The following is a 19,522-nucleotide window of genomic DNA, read 5'->3' on the forward strand; positions in this document are numbered from 1 at the left end:
CATGGTATTATTCCCTGGTTGTCTAGTTCAGACTACTGGCCACAGCTGCATGCTGGTATATTGCTGAGTTCAGCACAAAGAATAAACACGTTAATTTTGAAGTGATGTAATACTGCGACCATATCCTTTTTATTCACTGATTTTGTCCTTTACGTATAGTATGTAGCTCTTTGCATCATGAAGTTAACACCAGCAGGAATACCATATTTTTTCATGAATAAAACTTGTCATAAAATTAAAATGCTGTTTGAATTTTATCCATTATGAACTCTGGAATAATTTAAGTATCGTCTTTGTGGACTGTAGGCTGAGATATTATACATCTTCCTTTTTGTGGAAGAGAAGGGATGAAGACCATGACATTTGAGAGGAAACAAATCAATTACCTCAGGAGGAAAATGACAATTACAATCGATGATTGATCAACGTGAGATCTCTGACAACCAATATGAATACTGTGAGCTATTACCAGTCCCAAACATATTGACAATTTTGAAGTACTTAACTAAATGTCTGAAGCAGATCCATCTTGTATCTCAAGCTTAGATTGACATATGTTTATATAATTAATTATTCTAAAATTTGAAACAAGCTGTTAATTAATAATGCAAGGAAGCTTTTCATTGCTATGATCATATTGGGCCTACTAACCTGTCTCAATATTTACACACACCAACTCAAATTTTTAAGTGGAAACTAAATTGAAAATAAAACCTGTTGGTCAAAAGTGGTGTGACTACAAAAGATGTACTGTATTCGACGTAATAAGCGCCTAGGGCGCTCTCAAAATTAGAAAATAGGGGGCTCTTATTAGAATATTATTTTGGTGAAAATTTCGTGGTTTATGCTGACAGCCTGAAATGTTTATGTACGATAGATACATTTTTCCAGAATTTAATTGCCCATAATTAAGGGTGCATATAACACACAAGTGCGTATTATACGCAAATAAATGAGTCTTGTGTACATTGATCAATCCTAAGGGGTACTAATTTGGGATTGTTCACTAGACAATATATTAGCAAATATCGCTGTGGCGCTTATTACGGCGAATACAGTATTTGAACCCCTTGCAAACAGATACAGTTGGAAATTTTTTCTGCATTAGTAATTGTCCAGTAGGTAACAAAGAAGCAATAGGTTCTTTTTGATGACAGGTGCTTCCATGCTTTTTTGTATCGACTCATTAGTTTTCACCCAGTAAATTGCTGAGTTTACCTGAACAAGCCTGTGTTAGGTTATCAAAAGGCTAAGTGATACAGGGACAGGGAAACTACTCTTTGTACCATGGCCAGGCTACTCTGAAACCCTCCCTGCGACAGTACCGTATACAGACACAGATTAGACCATCCATTGTGAGGCTCTTCAATTATACATACTTAAATGAATCATGAAAGACTTTTTCTTGATAATAGAATTAATAAGGTGAAACAGAAAGGTTCTCAAGCACCCTGTTGAAATTTAGTCATTGTTAACTGATTTAGAGTTGGCTTTGTGAAGCTTGTTCATTTAACTGTTGCAAGTCAGGGGCCAGCAATCCTAGTCTTGTGGATCCAGTCTATTTGTTCCCAATCAATTATTGGTAGGTGGTTCTTCATGATTTGCAAGGACAATGCATGATCAAGTTTATGAGGCATTATTAAGAAGACCTCTGAAGATCCGGGTAGAATAGGTCTTCAGCAACCCATGTTTACCGCCAAAGGCGACTGCTTGTCATAAAAGGCGACTAACGGGATCGGGTGGTCAGACTCGCTGACTTGGTTGATGCATGCCATTGATCCCAATTGCCTGGATCGATGCTCATGATGTCAATCACTGGATTGTCTGGTCCAGACTCTTTTATGTACAGACCGCTGTCATATAGCTGTAATATTGCTGAGTGCGGCGTTACACAACAAACATTAAGACATATTTCATGGGTAATTCATCTGTATATGTGTAATATTATGTAGTGTATTGTAGTATAGGGCTTGTTTTATATAACAGCTTTATGAAAAGTTTATTGTATATGACAAGAAAAACTTTATTGCGTTTAGCAGTGGAGGATGTTTATGGGAGGCGTGCAAGTAGAAGGTACATAAAAGAAGATCTAAGTATTGACAGAAATGGTATAGTTTGCACAATGAACTGAAGTGTTGTTATTATTAGTTGCTCAAAGAATTGTATTGGCTAAATGGTGTACAGTTATGCTTTGGCCGCAAAACATCATGGTCATTGATGAAACATTGATGTTGCGTGTGTATCAGAGCCAATGACATGGCATTGTCAGCTGTCATAGATCTGGTCCCCATCAATAAGTCATACCATGCAACATTGGCGCTATGACTCTGAGCTGCTTTCAATAAAGCTAGCCATGTGCAGTAAGTGGTTAACACAGTAGAAAATACTGGGAGGAGTGTTCATGACATGAAATTTGATTTTGTTTCGAGTAGAACCGTGTTTATATGAGTCTCTAGTTAGTCTGTTTTGTGTTGGTAATTGAAAATGTTGAAGGTTGGAACTCATGAAAATTAACCATTTTGGAGTCGTTCTTTATGAAAAATATATCTATGGTTGTAAAATTGCGAAAATAGTGATATGTGGTTGTTTATTATGTGTGAGACAAGTTATCATGATATTTTTTTTTTTTTTTTCTCAAAATGATTCAAAATGGTTTCACCTGAATGTTATCTATTATAATGAATGACGCTTTACAAAATAAACGGACCTAATAGTTTAATAGGATATGTATGCATTAGGTGGTCAGTTTGATCAGATTTGATGCACTGATGAGCATGTCTCTAACTGAATTACCAGTAGCAGTCCTGAGAGTCATCTTGGCAAGACTTGTCTCGTCCTCTCCGTTTACCTAGACTGGTGATAGTTGTTGTGCTATGATCATTTCACGGAAAGGGGGCCAGAGCGGTATTAGCCTGGAGGGAACCTTGTTAATTCCAAGTTGAATTTCAAATTGTTCATGACCGCTAGAGGTAGAAAGTTGTCATTTGTGTACTCACAGGAGGTATTAGATAGAGGTTCATGAAATGGGGAGTTTTAGTCTATAGACAAAGTGGAAGTAAACAAAATTGGTGTCAAACTTAAGAAATTGCATATTTGTGTTGCATTTTGCGGAAATAATAGTTTGTGTTATGTTTTCCTAAAGCAGTGCATTAGTTAATGGGCTTTAAGAAGGCTTTAGCAACCATATTCTCAATAGAACTCTGTTAAACAGTTGAATACAAATTAGAACATAAGTAGCCTTTCAACTTGAGTAAGCTGGAGGTTGTAATGTCGGCTGTAACAGTTCATCTTCAGAATGAGACAATATCCCCCATGAAACATTTGCAACCAGGTGGTACATCACCATATTGACCAGCTACTCCAAGTCACGCAGTACAACTAGGTTCTACATTGTTGCTTCATCATGCATGATCCTAGATGATGTGTAGCAATCAATCTCAGACAGCAACATTTGTGAACACTGGAGACAGTCGTGTATCTTGTATAACAATGTGTTACGCTGTATGCATAGCCTGAGTTTGCCCATTGTACCTCAGCAAACAAAGACTGGTCCTGACCACAAAAGTCAGCCTGTCCTTGTTGGTTGTGGCCGGACGGATAGAGGGGGAGGGGTGTCGGGGTGGGAGTTGTGTCCAGCTGAGTCCAGCTGCTGTCCTCCTCCCACCTGCTGCCTGCCCCTTGTACAGGGGACAGCTCACCTGGCTCCAGATCAGTGTGCTGTGGTGGTCCCTCCCTGAGTCGTCCGTGTTCACTGACCTGCGACAGGCTTTGTTCCCAGCCATGTTGTGGCTAGAGCAGATGGTTGGGATGGTTGGGTCCACATGTTCAGTGAGACCATGCTTGTGCTCCAGCACCAGCCAGTCAACTTCCATTACTTAAATCACATGTTTACTGAAATATTGTTCACTTTACACATTCCCTCATCAGCAAGCAGTTGTCATGGATACACCTCACGGTTGTTTTAGTGTGGAATAAATCCTTCAGCATTTCTCAGACTGAAATATTTGTTGGAAAGTTATATTTGTATGTGATTATTCGCAACAATATGTTCAATAAAGATATCCCCTGATTTGGTTGGTTACTCCTAACAATGTTTTCATAATTACTTAAGGTTAGTGAAAAATCTGAGACAATTTGGAAAATAAAGATTGTAATTGCTTCAGCTGTTAATTTTTTTTTAGATATTTGGGAAAGTTATTTTGTCATTGTTTTCAATTCTTGAAGCTAGGATGTTGTAACATTAAAAAAGGCTTTGTACACAGCAGGAGGATATGATAGGAGGTTTATCAGAGGCCACAACATGCACAGACTTGCACAGATCCTATCGCTCTATCCGTTTTATATTTCTAATGAATATATGATATGGCGTAAACATGGTTGTGGTGGTACAAGGGTTATGACGATCCATCACATTCAATGCATTGTGATAGTTGTTTCCAGTGAATGATGCTAAATGCTGCCTTTTGTACCCATATGACAAATGTAAGTTTTTGAATTTGGTATGTAGGAATGTAGTGGTCGATTGGTAAAAAATTGAATGAAACTGCACAAATGGGCATTAAGTTTTATTAAGTCTGGTGTCGATTATCATTCATCATTGTCATTAAGATTTAAGATCCTGTACTAGTCTTTGTAATTCTCAATAAGAATTATGGTAATGTATATGTGAGATATCACTGTTGCACAATGATATTCTAGAAGATTAAGTCACATACATCTGTGTAGCTGCGAGATAAAGGTTTGGATATAGATCATATCGCATGGTTCATCGCACCAGCATCAACTATTGGGCTTTTAGGAAATCCAACAGTCGTTTGCTTATGAAAATAGGATGTTTGACATTTTTACATAATTTCTGGCTACTCCTTTCATGCTGTGAAATATATGCAAGAGAGCTATTCACAACCCTATTCACAAAACCAATTCACATTCAATTGTTTGAAAAAGGCAACGTTACGACGTATCTCTTGCAGTCATAACCAATAATTGGTCTTTCCCTGAAACTTTATTTCAGTACAGTTATGGGAATTTTGGAAATTATAAGAGAGTTAGAGAAACAATTGGCCATTCCATGGAATAAGTTATGATATGTGTTCTCCTGAAGCAAAAGTTGGTATTATGAGACTATATGGAATAAATTGTTTAGTTGCTCATTTTTTTCAGTGGGCATGACAAATCAGAATTAGCACAAGCAAACAATGTTAAGAGTAACCGTTAAGTAAGAGATATTACGGAAGAGTTATATTCCTACCAATCTATTTATACTACTCATACAGAACACCCGATTCTTTCATATTGCTAATATTAGTTAATCTGCCATACCTTGACAGATTGACTATAGTAATAGGAAAGAATCAGGAGTTCTTTAACTTCTTTTGAGCAGTATATCATGCATGGCGGAACATGTTATTATTATTGCCGTTCAAGTTGCTATGTCTACAACCCAAAATGGTTATATGTCCGAGACGTGTAGAAATATAGAAGATATTGGTACACGGCAACAGCCAGAGAGATAGTACTTCTGGCAACTCGGAAGGGCTCAATTATTCATGTTAACCATGGCTAGGAGGAGCCTCGTAACACAGATCAGGTTACAGTATCTCAAATTAGAAGTGGTCTTGGAGGATGGCATTTAAAATATATATAAACATGGAATAATTTGGCCATCACAGAAGTCTTGTTTTCAAGCCATGGAGCATGAACAAGCTGTGTCGGTTTATACCATCTGGATTGACATCTGTGCAATTACACGAATACATTCCATCGCAGGGATCCCATGGTTATGGTCCACTGTATTTAATAAAGTATATGTCATATCGATCAAGAGGTGATGGGGTGCTCATTAGCCACTTACCTTTTGTATCGCACCACGAGAGTCTAATGAAGCAAAGAGGTGTAAAAACCACATCATTTTCTTATATAAGTAACTCCATGCTTGTAGGATAAGCCCATTTCTGGTGTCCCTTGTTGTAATGTTGCTGGAATATTGCCGACAGTGGTGTAAAACCTCACTCACTCACTCGATCACTTACTCGATCACTCTGATGATTGAAATGTAGCAGCGATTTTAACATAAGATTTAACAAACTCACTCAGGATAGACACTATATCACACACCCCCACATAGGAGAACATCAGGTGTTGTTCTGGCTAGTAAGGCAGGACTTCTAAACAATTGTCGGTGATTGAAAAGATAAATTAAGAAGCTTGATAAGTCAGTTCATTTCATGCTTTCCGTGTGCAAATGCATAAAGGTCAGTTACCTCAAATCGGGGCAAAAAATGTGAAATGACCCCAAATCAGATGTTTTTTTTATATCATTTTTTTCAAATTGTTTTTAATTTGCATGTTCCTGCAGGTAAAAACAGGTTCTTATATAACCATCCATATGTACTCTTTATTTGACTGGATAAACCTGAATATCAGACCCTTAAAGCTTATTATGTAATTCCCCGTTTCTTTGTCCAAACAGTACCGTCATAGCTGGAATATTGCTGAGTTAAACAACAACCAGACCAATTTTTTGTTTTTTTGATGCATCTAGACAGTGTTCATAGATATGACCAAGATCCTTCTCTGACCGTGATGCCATGATTCATGTAACAGAATCCGACCTTTGGTGGTGCACAGTATTTCACAATCTGCCAATGAGAGTGATGAGGTTGAGTTACAAGTATGTATAAGGAAGATGCTGGGTGCCTGGAAGAGTGGCAATTCTGTGGTAATTATCGGCTACATCTTCACCAGCAGCTCAAATGTCACGCAAGGAGAAATAGGTCATTTTGAAAAGTTTAATGAGATGCTGTGGTGGTCGTATACACTGTGCATGCTATCAAATGTCATAGCAAGATATGGCCAAGGCACACGATATACCATTTTCTTGAAAATATGGATGTCTGACCATTACCACAATTTACATAAGTCCAAGAAGGTTAAATTGTTATCAGAATTTATAGAATTTAATTTTTCTTTTCAGTAAGTATGAGGCGTTTCTTTTTTCTCTATTTATCAGGTTTTCTGTTTGCGTACTGTAGCCAGTTAAGACCAAGACAAACCTGGCCTGTTTGTGTTATGAAATTTGTGAAATCTCAAATGCAAGATGCAAAGCTGGTTTTATTTGGTTGAACCTTGAACTGACTTCAGTAGTACCTGATACTTGACTCCATGTTATTTGTCAGACTGAAAGGATGGTGTACATTAAGATTGTTGTGTCAGCATTATTTACTTTAAAATCTCGGAGTGCAACCGAGCAATGCAGCTATTGGTTGCAATATTCGCTTCCATCAGGGGCGGTTGGTTAGCCAAATGGTTAAAGTGTTCGCTTGTCGTGCCCAATGCCCGGGTGAAAGCCCATTCTAATGTTCCCCTGCTGAAATATTGCTAAAGAGGCGTAAAACCATACTCACTTTGATAAGGATGGTTCTGGGTTTGATATTGATCTGAATATTATATATGTTAATTGGAGCTTTGCATCGATCATTTATCAATTGTAATTGGTTTGGTTGTCGTCATGACATAATTACGTTACACAACTTTGTGGTACTGACTGAGGTTTGGCATTTGTTCATTTAGGCAACTTCATGCTGATTGGAAGAGGCAAGCCCAGTTTACTGAGATGATGTACCGATCAAATAAAGTAGTATAAACATACACTTTCTGATGAAACCTGCTTGATTATGACTGTTGGATTTATCCATTTTATATAGCAACGGACCAATTGTTTGAATCGCTGAAGAATTACTCGACATAACGTATAGTATATACAGGTCACCCTTACTGTCGGTGTCTGATATTACTACCTGCCACTGGCTTGTAACTTTTCTGTCGGGCTGCTTGAAATTTTCCTCCATTCCGACAGTCTGGATGACAATATTAAGACGACTTATGTGTTCAATTTTGTCATAACTTCTTGTTGATTCTCAAGTAGTAGTTTGAATTATTTCAACTGAATCAAGATGCGATTTGTCTCTTATTTTTCGTGATTTTCAATATTTATGATGTCTGAATGCAGGCAAGTCACTTTTTAAGATGGACAGGCAACATTTATGGGTCACCTGCTTGACTGTCTTGTTGGGTTCAAAATTATTTCAAACACTGTTTACTTCCATATGTATTAAAGTGGAGAAGAATAAGCTTCATTATTATATTGATTCCTTGATTGAAAAAGTTTTTGCCAAACATCTTTGGTGCAGAAAGAACTAATTGGAAACATGAAAAACAGCCTAAAAATGTGTTGTTTTAAAATGTTGTTTTATATAACAGTTATATTCTTACTCTGGGAAAAGAGATGCTGAACATATTAGTCATTGGTTGATTGGTAACATGTTATAGGTCCTGAAACACCAAGACCTGAATTGACTTGGTTTAGAGGATAATGTTAGATTCAAATCAATGTCCTAGAAAAGTGTTCCTTTTGTTGGTCTGTTGCTTGGTGTAGTTTGATCTTTTGGTCCTAAGTTTATGATTTTAATTTCAAGCAAAAACTGAAGTTATGCCAAATATCTGTTTCTATTTTTTCATAAATTAATTTAGGACAATGTAAATGGTCATAACTCAGATAAGGACTAATTCAGAATTGTTTTACTTTTAGTTTTGATTAAATGTTTGGAGACCAGATCAGTTTACTTGTTTTTTTGAAAGGATCAAACTGTAATATATTTTGCAGAATTATCGAACAAGCTATAAGATAATAATTGATTTAGTTTTTTAAATGTGTGTGGTTGAATGAATAATATACAGAGGTCATGAGATTGAGACCCATGGTTGTAGTAATCTGGAGCCAGTATCTAAGAAGTGAACATTGTATCTTCAGAACTTAAGCGACCCGTGAAGATTCCGGGGTAGAATAGGTCTTTAGCAACCCATGCTTGCCGTAAATGGTGACTATGCTTGTCGTGAAAGGCGACTTACGGGATCGGGTGGTCAGGCTCACTGACTTGGTTGATGCATGTCATCGATACCAATTGCGTGGATCGATGCTCATGATATTAATCACTGGATTGTCTGGTCCAGACTTGATTATTTACAGACCGCCGTCATATAGCTGTAATATTGCTGAGTGAGGCGTTAAACAACAAACCAACCAACCAAATCAGTACTTAAGCATGTACAAACATCAGTAGTAGGTAATATCACTTTGTGGAACCGTCCCCAGGCCTGGTGACAATGCACTTGTCGTGAACACATGTTGAGACTGTCACACTGCCCTGAGTGAATGATGGTGATTGCCATCAAGAAGCACTTCCTGGTGCAAAACATGGGATCTGTGTGCTACGTGAGACATCATGGTGATCAGAATCACCAGTTTATCGTGTAGCCAGTTTATATCTGGTATTTGTTGTAAAGATTTATCAGATCAACTCAGAGTTGTCATGATAAAAGGATATTGATTCCAATTATGATTCGTGAGGCAAGAGGTGATAACACTATCCATGGTTAATCCTGTGTTGGTGGGTAAACTTGTCAAGCATCCTACCTTGCTTTTAGGAATTGATTTGTGATTCTAAGGATTGATATTTCCGGATATTTCTTGATTTTTGCCTTTTTGTTTAAGGATATTCTTCTTTATCAATGCTAAGTGTTGAAGATTCTTTGCTACATTTCCGAATACAATCTGACAGTAGCCTATGATTTTAGATCTTAAGTATTCTTGCACGGCAGATCCTTGGTGTGTATGTTAGAGTGATCAGAATATATTATAGAGTAGAACGAAAGTGTGTAACGGACACAACAATACTCTGCGTTAGCTTCCATCTGTGTTCCGCCATCATGGTTTGAAAACGATGTTTCTTTTTTAAGGGTATGTTCTTGGCACCAGATTATTATTTGCAACATATATGCTATTACACAAGAACGTTTTTCCAACATGCTGTAGGGCAAGGCTCTTTTTGAATAAAGAGGTTTACAGATTTTTCCAACCCCCCAAAATGGAAAAAATCATAAAAGCGCTAAATTGTTCAATGCTGAAACTTGCAGGGGAGGGAGCCACAATGTGTTTGGCCGGTCATGTAGTTGTCATGTCCGGTCGTGTAGGGAGGGAAGGAGCCACACTTGGTTGTCTGGCTGGTCACATAGGGGAGGGCGCCACACTTGGTTGTCTGGCGTGTCATGTAGGGAAGGGAGGGAGCCACACTTGGTTGTCTGGCGTGTCATGTAGGGAAGGGAGGGAGCCACACTTGGTTGTCTGGCGTGTCATGTAGGGAAGAGAGGGAGCCACACTTGGTTGTCTGGCCGGTCATGTTGGGAAGGGAGGGAGCCACACTTGGTTGTCTGGCCAGTCATGTAGGGAAGGGAGGGAGCCACACTTGGTTGTCTGGCCAGTCATGTAGGGAAGAGAGGGAGCCACACTTGGTTGTCTGGCCGGTCATGTTGGGAAGGGAGGAAGGGAGGGAGCCACACTTGGTTGTCTGGCCATTCATGTAGGGAAGGGATGGAGCCACACTTGGTTGTCTGGCCAGTCATGTAGGGAAGGGAGAAAGGGAGGGAGCCACACTTGGTTGTCTGGCCAGTCATGTAGGGAAGGGACGGAGCCACACTTGGTTGTCTGGCCGGTCATGTAGGGAAGGGAGGGAGCTACACTTGGTTGTCTGGCCAGTCATGTAGGGAAGGGAGAGAGCCACACTTGGTTGGCTGTCCAGTCATGTAGGGAAGGGAGAAAGGGAGGGAGCCACACTTGGTTGTCTGGCCAGTCATGTAGGGAAGGGAGGGAGCCACACTTGGTTGTCTGGCCGGTCATGTAGGGAAGGGAGAGAGCCACACTTGGTTGGCTGTCCAGTCATGTAGGGAAGGGAGGGAGCTACACTTGGTTGTCTGGCCAGTCATGTAGGGAAGGGAGGGAGCCACACAAGGTTGTCTGTCCGGTCATTTAAGGGAGGGAAGGAGCTACACTTGGTTGGCTGTCCAGTCATGTAGGGAAGGGAGGGAGCCACACAAGGTTGTCTGTCCGGTCATTTAAGGGAGGGAAGGAGCTACACTTGGTTGGCTGTCCAGTCATGTAGGGAAGGGAGGGAGCTACACTTGGTTGTCTGGCCAGTCATGTAGGGAAGGGAGGGAGCCACACAAGGTTGTCTGTCCGGTCATTTAAGGGAGGGAAGGAGCCACACTTGGTTGTCTGGCCAGTCATGTAGGGAAGGGAGGGAGCCACACTTGGTTGTCTGGCCAGTCATGTAGGGAAGGGACGGAGCCACACTTGGTTGTCTGGCGTGTCATGTAGGGAAGGGAGGGAGCCACACTTGGTTGTCTGGCCGGTCATGTAGGGAAGGGAGGGCGCCACACTTGGTTGTCTGGCCAGTCATGTTGGGAAGGGAGGGAGCCACACTTGGTTGTCTGGCATGTCATGTAGGGAAGGGAGGGAGCCACACTTGGTTGTCTGGCATGTCATGTAGGGAAGGGAGGGCACCACACTTGGTTGTCTGGCGTGTCATGTAGGGAAGGGAGGGAGCCACACTTGGTTGTCTGGCCAGTCATGTTGGGAAGGGAGGGAGCCACACTTGGTTGTCTGGCATGTCATGTAGGGAAGGGAGGGCACCACACTTGGTTGTCTGGCGTGTCATGTAGGGAAGGGAGGGAGCCACACTTGGTTGGCTGTCCAGTCATGTAGGGAAGGGAGGGAGCCACACTTGGTTGTCTGGCGTGTCATGTAGGGAAGGGAGGGAGCCACACAAGGTTGGCTGTCCAGTCATGTAGGGAAGGGAGGGAGGGAGCCACACTTGGGTGTCTGGCCGATCGTGTAGGGAAGGGAGAGAGCCACACTTGGTTGTCTGGCGTGTCATGTAGGGAAGGGAGGGAGCCACACAAGGTTGTCTGTCCAGTCATGTAGGGAAGGGAGGGAGCCACACTTGGTTGTCTGGCGTGTCATGTAGGGAAGGGAGGGAGCCACACTTGGTTGTCTGGCGTGTCATGTAGGGAAGGGAGGGAGCCACACTTGGTTGTCTGGCCAGTCATGTAGGGAAGGGAGGGAGCCACACTTGGTTGTCTGGCCAGTCATGTAGGGAAGGGAGGGAGCCACACTTGGTTGTCTGGCGTGTCATGTAGGGAAGGGAGGGAGCCACACTTGGTTGTCTGGTGTGTCATGTAGGGAAGGGAGAGAGCCACACTTGGTTGTCTGTCCAGTCGTGTAGGGAAGGGAGGGAGCCACACTTGGTTGTCTGGCCAGTCATGTAGGGAAGGGAGGGAGCCACACTTGGTTGTCTGGCGTGTCATGTAGGGAAGGGAGGGAGCCACACTTGGTTGTCTGGCGTGTCATGTAGGGAAGGGAGGGAGCCACACAAGGTTGTCTGTCCAGTCATGTAGGGAAGGGAGGGAGCCACACTTGGTTGTCTGGCCAGTCATGTAGGGAAGGGAGGGAGCCACACTTGGTTGTCTGGCGTGTCATGTAGGGAAGGGAGGGAGCCACACTTGGTTGTCTGGCCAGTCATGTAGGGAAGGGAGGGAGCCACACTTGGTTGTCTGGCCAGTCATGTAGGGAAGGGAGGGAGCCACACTTGGTTGTCTGGCGTGTCATGTAGGGAAGGGAGGGAGCCACACTTGGTTGTCTGGCCAGTCATGTAGGGAAGGGAGGGAGCCACACTTGGTTGTCTGGCCAGTCATGTAGGGAAGGGAGGGAGCCACACTTGGTTGTCTGGCCGGTCATGTAGGGAAGGGAGGGAGCCACACTTGGTTGGCTGTCCAGTCATGTAGGGAAGGGAGAGAGCCACACTTGGTTGGCTGTCCAGTCATGTAGGGAAGGGAGAGAGCCACACTTGGTTGTCTGGCCAGTCATGTAGGGAAGGGAGGGAGGGAGCCACACTTGGTTGTCTGGCCAGTCATGTAGGGAAGGGAGAGAGCCACACTTGGTTGGCTGTCCAGTCATGTAGGGAAGGGAGGGAGGGAGCCACACTTGGTTGTCTGGCCGGTCATGTAATAAGGGAGGGAGCCACACTTGGTTGTCTGGCCGGTCGTGTAGGGAAGGGAGGGAGGGAGCCACACTTGGTTGTCTGGCCGGTCATGTAATAAGGGAGGGAGCCACACTTGGTTGGCTGTCCAGTCATGTAGGGAAGGGAGAGAGCCACACTTGGTTGTCTGGCCAGTCATGTAGGGAAGGGAGGGAGGGAGCCACACTTGGTTGTCTGGCCGGTCATGTAATAAGGGAGGGAGCCACACTTGGTTGTCTGGCCGGTCGTGTAGGGGAGTAGCTGTGTCGGGAGCCAAGTAGAGCAGTGGAATCCACATGAAGCTTGCCAGATCAATATGATGACAATTGGTAATCCAGATTGTTCTCAAGCAGCAACCAGACCTGGGTCCTCAACTGAAACTTTTGACTTCTCTCAAATTGTTTATGGTAAAAAATATTTCACCACACGATGTACAATATTGCATTTTCTCATTATGTTGAGGTTTAATTTGCTTCCATCACCCAGAAGTGATGTGGGGCTGGAGGTTTGCACGAACAGATTTCAGTGTCCATAGCTCATTCTTATGGCTAAAATGGAGGGTTGCACAATCTGCAATGCCTGCTTCAGCAAAGCAGTTCATCATTGTTGGCAACCTTCTTTAGGTTGTGGGCTTCCTTTCTCTCCGCTATTTTCTTTTTCTTCGTCTTTCCATGCCAACAGGAAACATGGTTGATCAGCCACAAAAATGTTGACAATAGTACACTTTTTAAGTATTTGGAAAAGGATGTCCTGTTGGCTTAGGTAAGAAAATCAAGAGATGTTGAACCGATCAGATCCTTTGGTCAGTTGAACCCTGACATCATTTCATGAAACATTTTGTGTATTAGCCATCTCAATAGGCATGTTTTATATACTGCTGTGATATTACTGGTAAACTAAGGTTATCACGAACTCGAAGGGACCACTATTTTTAGTTGGTCACAACCGTAGTTCGTTGTAAGCATATATACAGCATTTATACAACAAATGGTCGGGACTAAAAATAAGTTTGTTATATCGGTCAGTTTGTTATAAGCGTGTTCGTTTTAAACGTAGTTGACTGTATTTGAATATTGACTGGCTAACTTTGACACTCATCAGACAAACATATCTTTGGGTTTCCATAAAGGGGATATTTCTTTAACCATCCGCAAAATTCTCTGAGATCATGCGATAGTGAAGAAACTTTGTTCTGTTGTTGAAAATAAAACATTTTCATCAACAGTTACCAGGCAATAATATACTACTTGTACTCTGCTGCTTTCTGGAAACAGTAATATACACAAGAAAATACAGTAAGCTGTTCTCAAACATCTCGACTGAAAATTTTGCACATACAATATATACTCCATATTGGTACAGAGCACCAGATAACCTGCATATTTGGATAAATCACTGTTACCCATTTAATTTTGAGTTCCTTGATTACAAATATGCATGTAAAAATTATAAAAACCCAATGGCATAACAACACTCAAAGTATCCTTTTCAGTGTTATTTACAGATCCTTATATACAGATCGAATGCAGGCATCACATGAACAAACTCTACTGCAGTGAATATGTATAAAAATGGTGCTTTTTCTCACTCAATGTTAGACATGTAAACTGTTGTGAGTTTATGTGACGCGTTTCACGCTTAAATAGCGCAGGAATGGATATAAAAAAGAATTCACCTAACCTGAAACAGCATGTTTTGAAGAATAATTTAAAACGAATGTCATCTTATTGGTGTAAAAGTACCCAATAGACTGGATCCAAGACAGTAAAAAAGAAAATCTACCAATACCCAATGTGAATGATAACTTGGGATTTAAATGCTCAATACCTTACAAGATTGTCTGGAGCCTTGTTGGTATATGCTTAGTGTTGTATATATTGAATATGGCCAGGCTTATATGTTTGAATATTGCCTGGTGTTGTATATGTTGAATATTGTTTGGTGTTGTATATGTTGAATGTTGCCTGATGTTGTATATGTTGAATATTGTCTGGTGTTGTATATGTTGAATGTTGCCTGGTGTTGTGTGTGTTGAATATTGTCTGGTGTTGTTAGAGTGTAATATTGCTTGCATGCTGTGCTTTGTCTTGAGCCAGGTGACAGATTGTGCTAGATTGAAATATGTTGATTGTTTGCTTTACTGAGCTGCCATTGGTGAGATGTTTGATTGACATATTTGAGTTCTCATGTACTCACTGCCATGTTGTTTATGTTTCAGTGTGTTTTGGGATCTATATTGTGCCGCGCCAGAGAGGAGAGAAACATGTGATCATTCTAGTGAAGCTAAAGCATTTCATGATTATGTGAGTATTGCCCCTTTTTGGGGGGTTGATATGATATCTGCAGCAAGCTTATGCTATCAAATTAACCACGTATGTGGCCTCCCTAGTTGTCGAACAAACCATGACCTAAGCTGTTGGTAGACCGTGGCCTCCTTCGACATTGACAGATGTGGCCTCCTTAGCTGCTGGGCAGACCTTGGCTTCCCTAGCTGTTGGGCAGACCATGGCCTCACTAGCTGCTGGGCAGACCATAGCCTCACTAGCTGTTGGGCAGACCATAGCCTCACTTGCTGCTGGGCAGACCATGGCCTCACTAGCTGTTGGGCAGACCATAGCCTCACTAGCTGCTGGGCAGACCATAGCCTCACTAGCTGTTGGGCAGACCATGGCTTCCTTAGCTGCTGGGCAGACCATGGCCTCACTAGCTGTTGGGCAGACCATGGCTTCCCTAGCTGTTGGGCAGACCATGGCCTCACTAGCTGCTGGGCAGACCTTGGCCTCCCTAGCTGCTGGGCAGACCTTGGCCTCACTAGCTGTTGGGCAGACCATAGCCTCCCTAGCTGTTGGGCAGACCTTGGCTTCCCTAGCTGTTGGGCAGACCTTGGCTTCCCTAGCTGTTGGGCAGACCATGGCCTCCTAGCTGTTGGGCAGACCTTGGCTTCCCTAGCTGTTGGGCAGACCATGGCCTCCCTAGCTGTTGGGCAGACCTTGGCCTCCCTAGCTGTTGGGCAGACCATGGCCTCCCTAGCTGTTGGGCAGACCTTGGCCTCACTAGCTGTTGGGCAGACCTTGGCTTCCCTAGCTGTTGGGCAGACCTTGGCTTCCCTAGCTGTTGGGCAGACCTTGGCCTCACTAGCTGTTGGGCAGACCATGGCCTCACTAGCTGCTGGGCAGACCATGGCCTCCCTAGCTGTTGGGCAGACCATGGCCTCACTAGCTGTTGGGCAGACCATGGCCTCACTAGCTGTTGGGCAGACCATGGCCTCACTAGCTGTTGGGCTAACCATGGCCTCACTAGCTGTTGGGCAGACCATGGCCTCACTAGCTGTTGGGCAGACCATGGCCTCACTAGCTGTTGGGAGGACCATGGCCTCACTAGCTGCTGGGCAGACCTTGGCCTCACTAGCTGTTGGGCAGACCTTGGCTTCCCTAGCTGTTTGGCAGACCATGGCCTCACTAGCTGCTGGGCAGACCTTGGCCTCACTAGCTGTTGGGCAGACCTTGGCTTCCCTAGCTGTTTGGCAGACCATGGCCTCACTAGCTGTTGGGCAGACCTTGGCTTCCCTAGCTGTTTGGCAGACCATGGCCTCACTAGCTGTTGGGCAGACCTTGGCTTCCCTAGCTGTTGGGCAGACCAAGGCCTCACTAGCTGTTGGGCAGACCATGGCCTCACTAGCTGCTGGACAGACCATGGCCTCACTAGCTGTTGGGCAGACCTTGGCTTCCCTAGCTGTTGGGCAGACCTTGGCTTCCCTAGCTGTTGGGCAGACCTTGGCCTCACTAGCTGTTGGGCAGACCATGGCCTCACTAGCTGCTGGGCAGACCATGGCCTCCCTAGCTGTTGGGCAGACCATGGCCTCACTAGCTGTTGGGCAGACCATGGCCTCACTAGCTGTTGGGCAGACCATGACCTCACTAGCTGTTGGGAGGACCATGGCCTCCCTAGCTGCTGGGCAGACCTTGGCCTCACTAGCTGTTGGGCAGACCTTGGCTTTCCTAGCTGTTGGGCAGACCATGGCCTCACTAGCTGCTGGGCAGACCTTGGCTTCCCTAGCTGTTTGGCAGACCATGGCCTCACTAGCTGTTGGGCAGACCTTGGCTTCCCTAGCTGTTGGGCAGACCATGGCCTCACTAGCTGCTGGGCAGACCTTGGCCTCACTAGCTGTTGGGCAGACCTTGGCTTCCCTAGCTGTTTGGCAGACCATGGCCTCACTAGCTGTTGGGCAGACCTTGGCTTCCCTAGCTGTTTGGCAGACCATGGCCTCACTAGCTGTTGGGCAGACCTTGGCTTCCCTAGCTGTTGGGCAGACCAAGGCCTCACTAGCTGTTGGGCAGACCATGGCCTCACTAGCTGCTGGGCAGACCTTGGCCTCACTAGCTGTTGGGCAGACCTTGGCTTCCCTAGCTGTTGGGCAGACCTTGGCTTCCCTAGCTGTTGGGCAGACCATGGCCTCACTAGCTGCTGGGCAGACCATGGCCTCCCTAGCTGTTGGGCAGACCATGGCCTCACTAGCTGTTGGGCAGACCATAGCCTCACTAGCTGTTGGGCAGACCATGACCTCACTAGCTGTTGGGAAGACCATGACCTCACTAGCTGTTGGGAGGACCATGGCCTCACTAGCTGCTGGGCAGACCTTGGCCTCACTAGCTGTTGGGCAGACCTTGGCTTCCCTAGCTGTTTGGCAGACCATGGCCTCACTAGCTGTTGGGCAGACCTTGGCTTCCCTAGCTGTTGGGCAGACCATGGCCTCACTAGCTGTTGGGCAGACCTTGGCTTCCCTAGCTGTTGGGCAGACCATGGCCTCACTAGCTGTTGGGCAGACCATGGCCTCACTAGCTGCTGGGCAGACCTTGGCCTCACTAGCTGTTGGGCAGACCTTGGCTTCCCTAGCTGCTGGGCAGACCTTGGCTTCCCTAGCTGTTGGGCAGACCATAGCCTCCCTAGCTGCTGGGCAGACCATGGCCTCACTAGCTGCTGGGCAGACCATGGCCTCACTAACTGTGTTGGGCAGACCATGGCTTCCCTAGCTGCTGGGCAGACCTTGGCCTCCCTAGCTGCTGGGCAGACCTTGGCTTCCCTAGCTGTTGGGCAGACCATAGCCTCCCTAGCTGCTGGGCAGACCATGGCCTCACTAGCTGTTGGGCAGACCATGTCCTCACTAGCTGTTGGGCAGACCTTGGCTTCCCTAGCTGTTGGGCAGACCATAGCCTCCCTAGCTGCTGGGCAGACCATGGCTTCCCTAGCTGCTGGGCAGACCATGGCTTCCCTAGCTGCTGGGCAGACCATGGCCTCACTAGCTGTTGGGCAGACCTTGGCTTCACTAGCCGTTGGGCAGACCATGGCCTCCCTAGCTGCTGGGCAGACCATGGCTTCCCTAGCTGTTGGGCAGACCATGGCCTCACTAGCTGCTGGGCAGACCTTGGCTTCTCTAGCTGTTAGGAAGACCATGGCCTCCCTAGCTGTTGGGCAGACCATGGCCTCCCTAGCTGTTGGGCAGACCATAGCCACTCCAGCTGCTGGGCAGACCGTGGCAGGCTGACAGTGGCCTCTTTCATATGAAGGGACCATGGCTTCCCTGGATGTAGACAGACTAGGGCCTTCCAAGCTGTTGCACAGGCCATGGCCTCCCTCGACATGGGAAAAATTGTGGCCTCCCTAGACATGGGACAGACTGTGGCCTCCCTAGACATGAGAAAAACTGTCGCCCCCCTTGACACGGGACAGGGTGTGGCCTCCCGGGACACAGACAGACTGTGGCCTCCCTAGACATGGGAAAAACTGTCGCCCCCCTTGACACGGGACAGGGTGTGGCCTCCCTAGACATGGGACAGACTGTGGCCTCCCTAGACATGGGACAGACTGTGGCCTCCCTAGACATGGGACAGACTGTGGCCACCCTAGACATGGGACAGACTGTGGCCTCCCTAGACATGGGACAGACTGTGGCCTCCTTAGACTTGGGACAGACTGTGGCCACCCTAGACATGGGACAGACTGTGGCCTCCCTAGACATGGGACAGACTGTGGCCTCCCTAGACACGGGACAGACTGTGGCCTCCCTAGACACGGGACAGACTGTGACCTCCCTAGACTGGGATGTCTGTGGCCTCCCTAGACACAGCACATACTGTGACCTCCCTAGACTGGGATGTCTGTGGCCTCCCTAGACTTTGGACAGACTGTGGCCTCCCTTGCTGTCAGACAGACTGTAGACATGTGACAGGTCAGGTTACAGGCTTGAACTAATTTCTGCAAGTAAGATTTATTATGTCTAGTATATAATAAAACATTCATTATCATGACTCGGGTAGGAATATACTTTCGAAGTTGACTAGTCCACACACATAAATACAACATTCTACTTGCGCTGTGTGACAAGTTTCTGGCACACTGCACGAATTCATATTGATGAATACCTTAGAAATTATTGTTAGAAATTTTGAATGAAGCTTAGGAAGGTCAAATTTTGTTTTTGTTTTCTGAAAATACAAGAACAGTGATATTACCGATGTTACTGAACTTGGTTGTCCTTCACCTGTAGCAGGTAGCAGCCATCTGGTTTGATTGCTGCTGTTGATAATCACTACAGCAGTGGTTTAAAAATGCTG

At 44.9% G+C, this 19,522-nt stretch overlaps 1 protein-coding gene across 10 annotated transcripts in view; it reads left to right on the top strand.

Annotated features, from left to right (window-relative positions):
• The window catches only part of LOC124136158 (single-stranded DNA-binding protein 3-like), a 112,984-nt gene that overhangs the window by 6,236 nt on the left and 87,226 nt on the right, over nucleotides 1-19,522 (top strand). For all 10 annotated transcript variants that reach the window (XM_046501986.2, XM_046501988.2, XM_046501981.2 and 7 more), the window contains exon 4: nucleotides 15,130-15,214. In XM_046501986.2, the coding sequence (XP_046357942.1) occupies nucleotides 15,130-15,214 (85 nt within the window). The remainder of the gene's footprint in view (nucleotides 1-15,129; nucleotides 15,215-19,522) is intronic.

The sequence above is a fragment of the Haliotis rufescens genome, unplaced genomic scaffold (assembly GCF_023055435.1).
Source record: "Haliotis rufescens isolate VD_foot unplaced genomic scaffold, xgHalRufe1.0.p SCAF_2, whole genome shotgun sequence".
NCBI lineage: Eukaryota > Metazoa > Mollusca > Gastropoda > Lepetellida > Haliotidae > Haliotis > Haliotis rufescens.